This window comes from Rhinatrema bivittatum, chromosome 16, assembly GCF_901001135.1.
Source record: "Rhinatrema bivittatum chromosome 16, aRhiBiv1.1, whole genome shotgun sequence".
Taxonomy (NCBI): Eukaryota; Metazoa; Chordata; class Amphibia; order Gymnophiona; family Rhinatrematidae; genus Rhinatrema; species Rhinatrema bivittatum.
The window spans coordinates 15,222,629-15,237,997 of NC_042630.1; the positions used below are offsets into that span (position 1 = coordinate 15,222,629).

Consider the following 15,369-nt stretch of genomic DNA (forward strand, 5'->3'; position numbering starts at 1 on the left):
AAACACAGCTATACTAACTGCACTAACCACATCCTCTGGCAACAAATTCCAGAGTTTAATTGTGCGTTGAGTGAAAAAGAACTTTCTCCGATTAGTTTTAAATGTGCCCCATGCTAACTTCATGGAGTGTCCCCTAGTCTTTCTATTATCCGAAAGAGTAAATAACCGATTCACATCTACCCGTTCTAGACCTCTCATGATTTTAAACACCTCTATCATATCCCCCCCTCAGTCGTCTCTTCTCCAAGCTGAAAAGTCCTAACCTCTTTAGTCTTTCCTCATAGGGGAGTTGTTCCATTCCCCTTATCATTTTGGTAGCCCTTCTCTGTACCTTCTCCATCGCAATTATATCTTTTTTGAGATGCGGCGACCAGAATTGTACACAGTATTCAAGGTGCGGTCTCACCATGTTTATGTTCTTAAACTTTCTTACTGAAATAAGAGGCTGCCAAACAGGAATCCAACAGCCCCTGCCTTAGAATCGGCTTCATCTAAGTGCGTGGAGCAAAATCTTCCTTCCTGGTGCCGATTTGGGACGTTCATTTGGCATGACCCTTTTCCCTGCCTCCCCAAACATCCCTCCCCGCCCTCTCCCGCACCCCAACAGAGATGGGTCCCCAATTCTAAACAAACCACAAAGAGACACTGGGATTCTTCCAGAACATTTATTGTACATCACTGGCTGAGTCCCTCCTGCCATTCTCCACTGTCACACACAGCCGAAGGATACCCTGTAGCAGCCTGACCAGTGCTTAAATTGGGGTTTGGGAGGCGAGGAAAGAGGTAAAATAGGGGTACCGGCCCCCATGTCAAAACCCACAGTCTAAAAAACAAGCTTCAGGGGTCCCTCCCCTCTCTCCACATGCCCAGAGCGGGGGAGGGAGTCTCCCCACCTCCCACCGTCAAAACCGCGTCCCTCCCACCCCCAGCTTGCTCTGCACCATCTCTCCTCCCTGACAATTTAAACACGGGTCAGGGCGCCCGCCCACCCAGCAGGGCCCAGAAATCTAGCGCCAGCTTCAGTGACGTCGGCAAAGCGGACCCGGGGAGGGAGGGCGTGTTCCAAAAACAGGGTACAGAGACCTAAGCCGTCACAGAGGGGTGGGGGCAACAACCTGGGGTGGGGGCAGGGGATGCTTTTCTTTTCCGGGTTAACTCCTGCCCCGCCTCCCACATCCCCCCCATGCCCATCGTTTCCCTCCTTGAAGGGCGAGGGATAATGGGCGGCAACCAAAGACATCGCTCCACCACCTGCCCCTTCCCCCCTCCCTTCCCCATCTGCCACAGACAGGGGCCCCCCTTGCCTCTTTACTCCCCTCTGATAAGGACCCCATTCTCCCATCCCCTACAGTGGACAGTGGCGTCTTCCTCGCTGCCTGTTTTTCTGTTTCTTTTTACACAATACGTTTCTATACTTTTGTGCCATTACACAATTTGCTCCTGATTCTTTATGGGAAACTAAAAATGGGAAGAGTACAGAGGATTTGCCGGGAAAAGGGGGGGGGGGGGTGTCTGACTGGAGAATCAGGAGAGGTTGGTAAAGAAGGGTCTCAGGGGTCACATAGCTACTGAATTAAAGACTTTGTGCTAGAATATGTAATTAATCACCACAACAGGGGAATAGGGGAACAAAGCTGCTGCCTTCCATGGTGATCCTGCCCACAGGGCCTACAACTCTCTGGGCTATTAGTTTGGGCCTAGTCCACCATCTCTCTGTACCGTCAGAGCCAGGCTAGGCTGCAGCCTACACCTCTCTGTGCTGTCAGTGTGGGCCTAGTCCATCCTTTCTTTGTGCCGCCAGAGCCTACACCTCTCAACAGTATGGGCCTAGTCCACCATCTCTCTGTACCGTCAGAACCAGACTAGGCCCCGGAGCCAATGCTTCTCTGGGCTGTCAGTTTGGGCCTGGTCCACGGTTTGTCTGTGCCTTCAGAGCCAGACTAGGCCGGAGCCTACACTTCTCTGTGCTGTCAGTGTAAGCTTAGACTAGGCCCTACAACACTATAGGCTATCAAATGTAATTCTAGGTCGCAGTCTCTGTGCTGTCGGCATGACCCCAGGCCACAGTCTCTAGTGTCAGTGTGAGACCGGGCTGCTGACTAAGGCTTATACCTTTCTGTGCCAGCAGATAGTGCATGCGTAGCTCATGCCCTCTCCCTGCTGTCAGAGTGAGGTCAGGCTGCTCTCTTCTCACTGCTGTTGGAAAGTCCCTTGCAGCTGTAGATTTGCTATAGGGGGCTGGAAACTTATCTATGTATCCTGTCCCTTCAACCCTAAGCACACTTTTTTATGTAAGGACACATACCGAACACCACATCTACTGCTCTGTGCCATGCTTGCACAGAGTGTTCATTGCTTGGGTCATCTTCACATGAGGACAATAATGCCCCATGTCTCTCAGGGGCACCCTCCCCTCCATGCTAGGAAGAAAAGCAGACATATTACTTCTTTGTATCTCCAAAAGCCTCTGCCCTACGTTTCCCTCCTATAAAGGCAAAAGATTTTGGATAGTCTTCATCAACACCTCACTGCGCATGTTTCGTGCCACCCTCCCTCACCTCCCCCAACGGGTCTCCGTCTCCCAAGCACTGGGTCTTCCCCCCCCACCACCAGTGCCACCTGACAGGTCTCCCTCTATCTCTCCCTCCCATTAGCATCATTTAGAGGAATCTGAGGCCAGATTCGCTGCTCTTCACTGGGAGCCCCGGGGGAAGCATTTCTCAGCGCTCTCAGATAGACATGGCCCCCTCACGGCCTTTCCTGGAGAGAATCCCTTCACTTTCCCTGCTGTGCTCCTATCCCCTCAGGCAAGGCCGCCGGGGGCCTGTGATGCTCCTGTGCAGCTAGGGGCCTGTGCTGAGCCATTAAAGCCACCTCCCCCCACCCCCCCCCCCAAACTCCACCACGATGCAGACAGTAAAAGAGCGCCCTCAGGGGGAAGAGGAGGGCAGAAAAATCTCAAATGGGGAGGTAATGCGCCGGGAGTCCAGTCCTGGGAGGTCCTCGATTGTTCTATGGGGTTTAGGGCAGTGATTTCTAGCTCTTATAGCGTGGGGGTGGGGGGTGGGGGGAGGGGTTGATCTCCCGAACCTCACAGATAAGGGATTCCTGTTACCTAGCTGAGCGCTTGATCGGCTTCACGCGTCCCTCAGCGTGCGCCCACCGCTTCCCAAACATGGGGGGTATGTGACCCCCCTCCCCCCACCCCTAGAAAAGAATCAGGGAGCTGAAGTCGGGGATATCCAGCGATTCAGAGACACCCGTGGAACCTGCAACCCCAGACGTCAATGCGAACCCTCCCCTCACGCCGCCCCCGCCATAACTTCAAGGTAAGGATAAAATGTCTGCTCCCCTCGATGCGGGGAGTTACGCGCTGTGCAGCCTCACGTCACGCGTCCGATCCCCTCGCTGCCCGCAGCATCCGAACTGCGCCACAGCCCACGTTGCACCTAAGAATTAAAAAAAAACAAAAAAACCCCCCCAAAAAAACCCCAAGGCAGTCGGTCCGTTCTTAAAGGAAGGAGGAGAAGGAGGAGGAGGGGAGATGCTGGAGCAGCACCTCACCTCCTCACTCTGACCTCCGCCCAGCCCTGCTAATGTATGCAGAGATCGCACAGAAGAACGGGAGGAATGTTCTAGAAGCTTCAACACACACACACACACGGGGGGGCAGAGGGGGTACGGGTTAGGAGGGGTGCCTGGGTGGAGAGAGAGGTCCCCTCGCTGCTGCTGGAGGGGGAGGGGACGGGTTTGCTTGCTGGCGTCATAAGCCCCCCCACTCACCCACGCACCCAGCCCACTTCCCTCCAAGCCCTTCCCCACTCTTGCCGGTTATAAAAACAAGGGAGTTGGTCCTTCTCTAGAGTGGATTACAAATTAAGACAGCTACAAAGTCACCAAGAAAAAAAAATTATAATACCACATCTATAAATCTTCTAGTAAGAAAACTCTACAAACAGACAAAATATATATATATATATATATATAATATATGTATATAAATAACAAAACAAGTACCCAGGCTATTTACAGAGCACACGCGCGCACACGTCTGCAGACACACACACGCACACGCGCACACACACACACACACGGGGGGGACTCGCGAAGGACCCCTCTGCCCCCAGAGGAAGGGGTCTGGAAGATATGGCTGAGATTTGGGATATTCGGGTCCCTGCTGTCGCCGCAGGGTCTGACTCCGGGAGGGTCCTTTAGGTGCTGAAATACACTGAGGAGAGAAGAGCAGAGATACAGCAGAGTCCCAGACACCTGGCCGAGCTTAAGTTTCGCCCAAGTACACAGCTAGCCCGCCCGGCCACCAGCTGCCTCACCCACCCCCAAATAACTAACCCGTCCCACTCATCCACCTGCTCGAGCATTAATCAAGGCGGCTGCCCAACTATTGACCCAACCAGCACACGCACGACTCGTTCTCAACCACTGTGCCCCCCCCCTACTAAGTCAACTGCTCAACCACTAGACATTGCATCCATCCACCAGCTAACAAAGCAAGCTAAACGATGTGATCGCCAGCTTATTTACCTACTGAACCATCCATCTAACACACCCACTAATTAACCAAGCGCTCCACACAGAGTAAGCCAACCATGCTAACAGAAACAACCAAGTCACTCACGCTACCTAATCTAAGCCAAAGCAAGTCAGACAACTAACAATCCAAGGGCCAGGCGCACAAAGAGCGTTTTTTACTAATTTGAATCTATGGAAAAAAAATCCTCCATGCATCGGGTCGCAGGCATCGTTTGAACCAAAAGGGAGAAGCTGACTCCTTCTCCCCAAGAGGTCAACCCTAGAAGCCCATTTGGACCCTAGAGGCTGTGGTACCTTGCACTGGACCAACCTACGTCATTTTCTGAAAGAGAGGCCGCGGGCGGGAGTTTTCCAGTCGCCAGCAGGTGGCAGGACACCGTGCGCCCTCGAAAGCTCCCAGCCGGCGTCTTCTCTGGGCGACTGGCAGGTTGGGCCCCCGGTGCGAAGTGCAGCAGCCCGCACAGGTCCTGAAGCTCCCTGGCTTGCACGTTTACAGAAGGAAACCTTTCTACTCTGATCTTGACCACTGGTCAGTTCACCTGTTGACTGGAAAACCCTCCGCGGGGGGGGGGGGGGGGTGTGACAGGTTGAGATACTCACCGATAATAATGATGAGAATGATAGCGCATATCACCCCCAGGATGATCATCATCTGTGGAGGCAGACAGAGAAGGTAGTGTCAGAGAGAGGGGCGGTCATTGGGAGGAGGGGAGAGAGAGGAGAGGTCAGAGAGAGAGAAGGACTGTCATTGGGAGGAGGGGAGGAGAGAGGAGAGGTCAGAGAGAGGGGCTGTCATTGGGAGGAGGGGAGAGAGAGGAGAGGTCAGAGAGAGGGGCTGTCATTGGGAGGGAGGGGAGAGAGAGGAGAGGTCAGAGAGAAGGGCTGTCATTGGGAGGAGGGGAGAGAGAGGAGAGGTCAGAGAGAGGGGCTGTCATTGGGAGGAGGGGGAGAGAGGGGAGAGGTCAGAGAGAGGGGCGGCCATTGGGAGGAGGGGAGAGAGAGGAGAGGTCAGAGAGAGAGAAGGGCTGTCATTGGAGGAGAGGGGAGAGGTCAGAGAGAAGGGCTGTCATTGGGAGGAAGGGAGAGAGGGGAGAGGTCAGAGAGAAGGGCTGTCATTGGGAGGAGGGGAGAGAGGGGAGAGGTCAGAGAGAAGGGCTGTCATTGGGAGGAGGGGGAGAGAGAGGAGAGGTCAGAGAGAGAGAGAGAGAGAGGGGGGCTGTCATTGGGAGGAGGGGGAGAGAGAGAGAGGTCAGAGAGAAGGGCTGTCATTGGGAGGAGGGGGAGAGAGAGGAGAGAGAGAAGGGCTGTCATTGGGGAGGAGGGGGAGAGAGAGGAGAGGTCAGAGAGAGAGAGGGGGGCTGTCATTGGGAGGAGGGGAGAGAGAGGAGAGGTCAGAGAGAGAGAGGGGGGCTGTCATTGGGAGGAGGGGAGAGAGAGGAGAGGTCAGAGAGAGAGAGGGGGCTGTCATTGGGAGGAGGGGAGAGAGAGGAGAGGTCAGAGAGAGAGAGGGGGCTGTCATTGGGAGGAGGGGGAGAGAGAGGAGAGGTCAGAGAGAGAGGGGGCTGTCATTGGGAGGAGGGGGAGAGAGAGGAGAGGTCAGAGAGAGAGAGGGGGCTGTCATTGGGAGGAGGGGGAGAGAGAGGAGAGGTCAGAGAGAGAGGGGGGCTGTCATTGGGAGGAGGGGAGAGAGAGGAGAGGTCAGAGAGAGGGGCTGTCATTGGGAGGAGGGGAGAGGAGAGGTCAGAGAGAGAGAAGGACTGTCATTGGGAGGGGGGAGAGAGAGAAGGGGTCAGAGAGAGAGAGAGGGGCTGTCATTGGGGGGGGGAGGGGGAGATTGGAGAGAGGGGCTGTCATTGGGAAGAGGGGGAAAGAGAAGGGATCAGAGAGAGAGAAAGGGTCAGAGAGAGGGACTGTCATCAGGGGGGGAGGGGAGAGAGAGGAGAGGTCAGAGAGAGGGGGCTGAGATTGGGGGCAGAGGAGGGAGAAAAAGTCAATGGGGTTCTTAATAGGGCAAAGGAGAGGGCGGGAAGTGAGGAGGGGAAGTGAGGTAAAAGCGAGAGATTAGAGAGCTAGTGGGGGGAGAGAGGCTGTCCGCAGTCAGAATTCTTGGGGAAGTCAACAAGGGAAGAGGCAGGGGCTGTCCAGCGGAGGGGGTGTCAGTCGGGAAAAGGACAGGGCACAGGTCTGGAAGGGGCACGGGACGGGTTGGCCTTACCTTCAGGTTCTTCCACCAGTATTTGCGCTTCAGTTTGGCAGCGCTGGTCTCGAACTGAGAGGCTCCGGCCTGCAGGGCATCGGCTCGATCATCCAGCTCCGAAAGCTTCTGATCCCTCTCCAGAACCTTGTCCACGTTCACCCGCATGATGTCCACGACCTGCGAGGAGGAGGAGGAGAGACGGGGGCAGACGGAGAGACACACACGCCGTGAGACGACGGAAGGCAAACTCCGGCTCTGAAGCCCCCCCTCCCCCGCACACGGATATAACCCGGGGCACGTGGCGCTCTCTCACCTCGTCCACCTGAGCCTGGGTCTGCTGCAGCCTGCGGTTACTGGTGAGATTCGGGGGCGCTGCGGGGGCAGCTCCATCTCCTCCGGCAGCTGGGGGGACGGCAGCAGGGGCAGACCTGTCGGGAGAGAGAAAACCCGGAGCCTGAATCCAGTCTCTGAGGGGAGGGGGGCTGCGGTACGGATCCCCGTCTTGCTGGTGATGGTGGTGGTGGTGAGGGGGCCACGGGTCATGCCCGCAGGGGCTCTCGGTGGATGCTTACAGCAAAACGCACTACAAATGGAGCCTATGTAGCGCTGTCTGTCCCTTGCCTGTGGTCGCCCTAGAGGCTGGAAGTCCCGGTTTAGGGGACGCCCTGAGCCTGGGGTGAGCGACCTGACCAATTTCTCTTCCGTTGATCTATCAAGTCTCTTTTGGACCACACTACTCCCACAGGTTTACCTCTGCCCAGGGTGACAAACAATTTTATTCTGAGCTGAGTATTAGATCCCGAAAGCTAGTCAAGAAATGCATTCAGTTAGTCCCATAAAAAGGTATTGCCTTGTGCATTTTTTTTTTCTTTTGTTGTTGTTAACCTTTTGTTTCAGGCCATTCGAGTAGATGAAGACGGCGGCCGCACTGCTTTCTCCGTTGCGCGCGGCTGCCGTCGCATTCCGAGAGAGAGCGAGGGAATAGTGGGTGCATCTCCGCTCTCCCTCCTCCCATTTTTTTTTTTGTGTCCCTCCGGTGAGGAAGCCACAGCCCTCTTCTGGATGCCCGCGTGACCCCCGTGGATGGAGGCGGTTCAAGCTTAGCTTGGATCCCTGGGTCTGGCCGGTCCAGGGGTTCGGGGCTATGCTTAGCAGGGCCGGAATGGCCGGCGTTGGAGGGAACCGATTACGGTGCTATATTTCCCAGAGTTATTCCTGGCCGCTAACCTGCATCAGGGTGATGCTGCCTGCCCAAGCCCACATGCAGACACACGCGCTGCTATTTATATCCCTACACCTCATCGGTCGGCTACAACCCTCTTAGCTGCCGCTTCAGCCTAAGGGGCCCAGGACTGCAACCGTTTACAGAGGCTCAGGACGATGAAGGTTTTTTACCAGGGAGATCCTACAGCTCAATCCACCTTCTCCAAAACTCCTCTGCCCTGCAGAGGCGCTAACGTGCCTCTCCAGTGAGACTGATCCCTGCCTGCCTGTCTCTGCTCTAAATCCCCTTCAGTGCAGCCCGGCTGCGTCTCTGATCTGTGACTGCCTGCACGGTAACGATAAGCACTTTGTCCTGTATCTTTGCACCGCATGAATTCTGAACTCACCCTATACGCTTTTGAATTTTACATTTCATATATTGCAATAGCGCGGCGAGTGACGAGGAATTGTCAATGAAATACGTGAGACACCCCCCCTCCCCCCCAGGTACTGCCTCTATCTATGTCTCACAGGTCCGTGACTCCCTCCTGATTCTGCCTGTGTGTGTTTCTGACCTGTGCCTCCCGTCTGCGAATCTCTGCTCAGTGACTCCCTGTGCATGCAGGCTGCGTGTGTGTCTCTCTGCTCCTTAACTTCCCGTAAAGAAACGCAACGTAAATACACCTGAACATTGCTGGGGGGGTCGGGGGTCTCCCCTACTGATGGCAAGGGCTGGCATCTGTCTTTTCCCTCCTATAAAGATCACATTTCCACTTCAGAGGGCAGCTCCAGTTCTACAGAAACCGAGACCTGGCCTTCAGTCTCAGTGACCAGGGGCAGAGGGGAGCGAGAAGACGTCCGGGCTACGAGATGCCCGTCCTCTTTTTAATGGGAAGGCACGGGAACGAGCGAGGGTGGCTCTGGCTGCAGGACACGACCATGATGAGGCGCTGAAGCTTTCTCATTATGAACCGTGAGAAAAAAAGGAAGTCGGGAGCAGAGGGAGGCTAGGCCCAGGCATGCAAAAGTAGCAGTTAGAATACTTTTCTTGTGTGTTACCACTAGAGCAGTTATATATTCGGGGGGGGGGGGGCCTCAAAATTAAGCTGCTCGTGCCAGCTTACATCTGCTGGATGGCACCATGCACTAAGTAATTCTGAGATCATTACACCGGTGCCCATGCAACAGCAGATCAATATAGGGATGTCTTCGGGTATGGGCGGAGCTAATCTGCTAAATTGAGGAGATACTATGTAAATTTGTGATTTCTCGCCTCTATAACGTACAACACACACACACACACACAGAGGAAGATTTTTGACATCTTTTCCAGCTGCCACGGGGAGGGAGTCACGCGGGTGGCACACATCAGGCCTCACTTCAGTGCAAACCCCCGAATCTCCGATCGATGCAAACGTGCCTCGTGCACATTTCTTGTGGATGTCCCAAAAACCCAACCAGCCGAGTGCTCGCTCGCCAGGACGGAGATGTCACAGGGACCATTGCCGAGGTGAGGGGTGATGATGTCATCAGCGACATCACCAGCAGGGAGCAAAATCTCGGGGCCCCACACAGGGCCGTTGATGCCTTCTCAGAATGAGGCAACGCTGGGGGGGGGGTCTCAATAAGAACGCTTCATTGTAACTGGAAAACCTATGCATGGCTTGGGAAGAGATCATATACCATATCAATAAGTAGAGGATTCTTATTTGGCCATCTCTTCTCCCCCACCACCACCGACTAAAAAAAAGGAAAAAAAATAACTAAATAGACTCGGGAATAAAACCTAAGGGGGAGGCAGCAGAAGCAAGGGGTGGCTTGAGTGTTGTATGTGTGATGAGAAGCCTTTGATAACGCTGCCAGCGTTTCGGTGGAATAAGAGTGACACCCGGTGGCCAGTCAAGGAAATAACAGCTGCGAAACAAGCCGGTAAGGTCCCAGGGTTCAGGGCAAGGAAGGGAGCCTCGTAACCCCCCCCCCCCCCAACCTCCTTCCCCAGAAGGCGAGGGGTGGGTGATCCCCCTACACATCTTTCACACTCACGTGCTCCTTCTCACCTGCACTTCACAATTCCAAAGATGTGTTTTAAAAAAATCAACTGTTGCAATTATTTTCAATTTCTGGACATGTTTCTTTTATAACTAAATGGCAAATGTTTCTTTCTCTTTCTTATGTTTTCGTTCATCCCATCTATCTCTCAGCCACTCCTTTGTACTCAAAACTGTCTCTTGCAGATTTCAGCAGGAAGACAAAGAGGAGAGACCCACAGGCACACAAATACTGCTGCTGTATGGAGTCACAGAGCAGAGAGACACATGCTCACACCTATAGGCAGTACCTGTAGGGAGTCACAGAGCAGAGAGACACATACTCACACCTATAGGCAGTAACTGCAGAGAGTCACAGAGCAGAGAGACACATACTCACACCTATAGGCAGTACCTGCAGGGAGTCACAGAGCAGAGAAACACATACTCACACCTATAAGCAGTACACACCTATAGGCAGTCACTGCAGGGAGTCACAGAGCAGAGTCACATGCTCATTGCTCACACCTATAGGCAGTACCTGCAAAGAGTCACAGAGCAGAGAAACACATACTCACACCTATAAGCAGTACCTGCAGAGAGTCACAGAGCAGAGAAACACATACTCACACCTATAGGCAGTACCTGCAGAGAGTCACAGAGCAGAGAGACACATACTCACACCTATAGGCAGTACCTGCAGGGAGTCACAGAGCAGAGAGACACATACACCTATAGGCAGCACCTGCAGGGAGTCACAGAGCAGAGAAACACATACTCACACCTATAGGCAGCACCTGCAGGGAGTCACAGAGTAGAGTCACATACTCACACATATAGGCAGTACCTGCAGGGAGTCACAGAGTAGTCACATGCTCACACCTATAGGCAGCACCTGCAGGGAGTCACAGAGCAGAGAGACACATGCTCACACCTATAGGCAGCACCTGCAGGGAGTCACAGAACAGAGAGGCACATGCTCACACCTATAGGCAGCACCTGCAGGGAGTCACAGAGCAGAGAGACACATTCTCACACCTATAGGCAGCACCTGCAGGGAGTCACAGAGCAGAGAGACACATGCTCACACCTATAAGCAGTACCTGCAGAGAGTCACAGAGCAGAGAGACACATGCTCACACCTATAGGCAGCACCTGCAGGAAGTCACAGAGCAGAGAGACACATGCTCACACTTATAGGCAGCACCTGCAGGGAGTCCCAGAGCAGAGAGGCACATGCTCACATCTATAGGCAGTACCTGCAGGAAGTCACAGAGCAGAGAGACACATGCTCACACCTATAAGCAGTACCTGCAGAGAGTCACAGAGCAGAGACACATGCTCACACTTATAGGCAGCACCTGCAGGGAGTCACAGAGCAGAGAAACACATGCTCACACCTATAAGCAGTACCTGCAGAGAGTCACAGAGCAGAGAAACTCATGCTCACACCTATAGGCAGTACCTGCAGAGAGTCACAGAGCAGAAACATACACACATACTCACACCTATAGACAATACCTGCAGGGAGTCACAGAGCAGAGAGACACATGCTCACACTTATAGGCAGTACCTGCAGGGAATGACAGAGCAGAGACATACACACACCTCTATAGGCAGTACCTGCAGGGAGTCCCAAAGCAGAGAGACACATGCTCACACCTATAGCAGTACCTGCAGGGAGTTCCAGAGCAGAGAGACACCCACACAGAGAAGCATACACAGATAGCACCTGAAGGGATCATTCTTATATTGGGGACATTAATCCCTAGACACTTCTGAGGATAAGATGTCTGGGTATGAACAGGATTATGAAACTTTCCTGTAAAATTATTTCAAAAGGGAGAAAAGAAGGAAGGGTCATATTTTGTAATTCAATGATACCAGGTGTGCCAATATACTGCCACTCCCCAAATAAATCCCTTGATTACTCCAATACACTCCATTGTAGTTAGCCCTCCCCCCAGGCTCCCTTGTATACTCAGTTGCCTGATTCTGGAGTCCAATCCTGCCCCAGCTCTGCGCTGCACACGGCACAGTAGGAGGTTGGATTATTACTACATCCCTCCCAAGCTTAGGGGCGCCCAAATACTGGCGGAGCCCCAACTCTGACCCCACCCCCGCGGTTCCTGCTGCGCCTGCTCAAGGCGCTGTCCTAGGTGCTGAACCCATCTCCTGCTCCTGAGCTGATCCCGGTGCTGATTCGGTTCCTGCCGTTCAGCTGCTGGTGCTGTTCCAGTCCTCGCTGTGGGCGCTGTCCCAGGTGCTGATCCGGCCCCCGGGGTGCCCGCGGTGGGCGCTGTCCCAGGTGCTGATCCGGCCCCCGGGGTGCCCGCGGTGGGCGCTGTCCCAGGTGCTGATGCGGTCCCCGGGGTGCCCGCGGTGGGCGCTGTCCCAGGTGCTGATGCGGCCCCCGGGGTGCCCGCGGTGGGCGCTGTCCCAGGTGCTGATGCGGCCCCCGGGGTGCCCGCGGTGGGCGCTGTCCCAGGTGCTGATCCGGCCCCCGGGGTGCCCGCGGTGGGCGCTGTCCCAGGTGCTGATCCGGCCCCGGGGTGCCCGCGGTGGGCCCTGTCCCAGGTGCTGATCCAGCCCCCGGGGTGCCCGCGGTGGGCGCTGTCCCAGGTGCTGATGCGGCCCCCGGGGTGCCCGCGGTGGGCGCTGTCCCAGGTGCTGATCCGGCCCCCGGGGTGCCCGCGGTGGGCGCTGTCCCAGGTGCTGATCCGGCCCCGGGGTGCCCGCGGTGGGCGCTGTCCCAGGTGCTGATCCGGCCCCCGGGGTGCCGGATCAGCACCTGGGACAGCCGTGGGCGCTGTCCCAGGTGCTGACTATGCCTCCCGGTGCAGTCTCAGGTGCTGCTGCCACTGCGCCTGCTCGGGGGGCGCTGTCCCAGGTGCTGATCCAGCTCCCGCGGGTCCCAGCTGCCGACGCTGTTCTAGGTACGGGACCGACCCCCCCCCCCCCCAAGGACTCCTCCATGTCCCAGTCCAGCCCCCTCGGCTCTGGCTCCCGGCGCTGTCCCGGCCTCCGCGCTGCCAGCTGCGTGCACTGTCCCAGGTGCTGATCCGGTCCACCCGGCTGCTGCTCCCGGCGATGCCTCAGGTTCCGATCTGTTCCCCGCCTATGGTTCTTCTGGCCGGTTCTTATTTCACTTCCTCCTCCCCCCCCCCCCCCCAACACCAAGCACCCACATCGGAAAATTGATATTCCGATCCAGGATATTCCTGCTCACACCCCCAACCCTGCCGAAAAGGAGATATGCACGGGATCGGAACATCTGTACCTGCACCTATAGCATATGCTATATATAATTAATTAGATATCACATGCAGCTTACACTCTCTCTCACACACACGCACACACGCAGCCTGCTCCCCTCCCCCAACACCGGAGCAGAGAATACCCCCCCGATCCCCCTCCCCCACCCATCCCCCAACACCGGAGCAGGGAATCTAACACCCATCTCTCTCCCCTCACCACCGGAGCAAAGGCTAACCCCTCCCCCCAATCCTCCCTCCCTACCACCCTGCCCCCAACACCGGAAGAAAGATTATAACCCCAGCCCCGCCCTTCCCCATTACCGGAGGAAAGTATCTCACCCCAGCTCCCTCCCGGAGCAGAAAATGTATCCCCCCTCCCCCCCCCCCCTTGCTTCGGCTGAGACTCACATGCTGATGCTTGCTCACACTCCGCTTTGATTCCGGTTTAGGCTCCGGTTCGGAGGCGGGGTTGGGGGGAGGGTGGGGGATACCCGGGTCGGATCCGCTCCTGTCTCTTTTCTCCTTGGCTGCAGATGTTGATCCTTTTTTCGGAAGCAAAATGTCCGACTGACGTCACGGCCATCCGGGTACTGCCGGGGAGGGCGAGGAGGGGAGGGGAGGGGGAGGGACTCTAAGGCCTGTTAGAGCTCGGCATGGAGGGGAGGGGTCACGCCGGGAGGAGGGAGGAGGGATCAGGCAGGGCTCTGCTCCCTGAGACCTGACACCCTTTTATCTTAAATATTCTCGGCTCTAGGACTTGGGCAACCCCTGTAAAATTGTTCTGCCAAAGTTATCTGAAGAGGGAGGGAGGGATCAAGCAATAATGTCTGAGGCCTGACACAGCTCGGCTCATGGAGGAGGAGGAGGGGGGAGAGTGTGGCCTGCTTAGGGAAGGAGGAACAGGGCACCCAGCCTGTGAACCAGCCTCTGGGTCTGACCCCCCTGTAAACATATCCGCCTATGCCGGTTCCCGTTAGCAGGGAGAGGCCTGCGAGCTGAGAGAGCAGATCCGGTGTGGATCCGGGTGCTGCAGCTGCCCTAAGGACCGAGAGGGCAGAGGAAGGGAAGCAGGGAGGCTGAAGCCCCAATCCCTCTGCGATTCCACCTCGGTGCACCCCAGAGGAGGGAGAAGGGGGACATCCAGATACCGCACAGCTGTAAAGGAACAAGCGCTTCCCAGCAGAAAGAAAGGAAGGGGAAAAAGGTGGTGATAAGAGATGCAGCAGGGGCAGGCTGAGGCCCAGCGCTAGGAGATGTTCCTTCAGAGAAAGGGTGGCTCGTTCGTGCCTCGTGACTGGGACCCAGCGCTCATCTTTCATGGGTGAGATGAGAGGTTATAGCACCGGGCAGAGAAAGCAGGGAAGGTCAAAGCCTGGGCCAGATCTCATCTCTTCCCCTACCTCGGCTCCCCACTTCAGTCCTCAGCTGGTCCTGGGACAGCGTCTTACCCTACCTGCCTGCCTTGTAAATTGAAAAGGCCTTTTGCTAAAGATCCCGCCCCGAACAGGTTGAAGCCAGACCCTGCTTTTATCAAATGCAGGGAAATTGCCAGGGGGGGCCACATTCTATTAGAATATGGAATTTATAAATACCCCCCCCCCCCACCGCTGCATATTGACCAGGCTACTGCTGCTGCTGCAGAAAACATTTGTGTAAACGTGAAGTAAGACCTAAATTCAGATAGCCTCAAGGAGGGCTTTGGGATCCATTCGCTCAGGTTCCACGTGGGAGGGGGTCCCATCCTGCTTTAGGCAGCAGCTGCCCGGAGCCACCAGGATTTGGGGCAGCACCTTGCAGAGAGAAGAGACCCTGCTGCTCACATTGAAGGGCTGCAGGAACGATTACACTGGCAACTGGAAGCCAGGGGGAGGTAGGCATGCTACACATACAACCCAACACAGCTGGCAAAGGCTCTGGCACTGTAGAGCAGAGTGCGTCTCCCGCAGGCGTCTACTGGAGGTACACATGCAAAGGAGGGTGAAGCTGGCACCCGCTGTAAAGCCAACCAGGCATTAAAGCAAGTTGCGAGATGGCTGGACTGCGCCTGGTAGCCTTGGTATCCTAGAAAATAGCCCAAGATGCCCAGGGTTTTCACCACCCTTTACACCATGCATCATTTTTTTTAAGCTGCTCG

At 55.5% G+C, this 15,369-nt stretch overlaps 1 protein-coding gene across 1 annotated transcript; it reads right to left on the minus strand.

The window, feature by feature from the left end:
• Window positions 1–649: 649 nt before the first annotated feature.
• Window positions 650–13,810, minus strand: VAMP2 (vesicle associated membrane protein 2). Its single transcript, XM_029580295.1, has 5 exons — window positions 13,644–13,810; window positions 7,062–7,176; window positions 6,767–6,925; window positions 5,152–5,203; window positions 650–4,228 (listed from the first exon to the last, which is right to left on the minus strand). Coding segments are annotated over exons 1-5 (345 nt in total). The 5' UTR covers window positions 13,646–13,810; the 3' UTR covers window positions 650–4,211.
• Window positions 13,811–15,369: the final 1,559 nt, after the last annotated feature.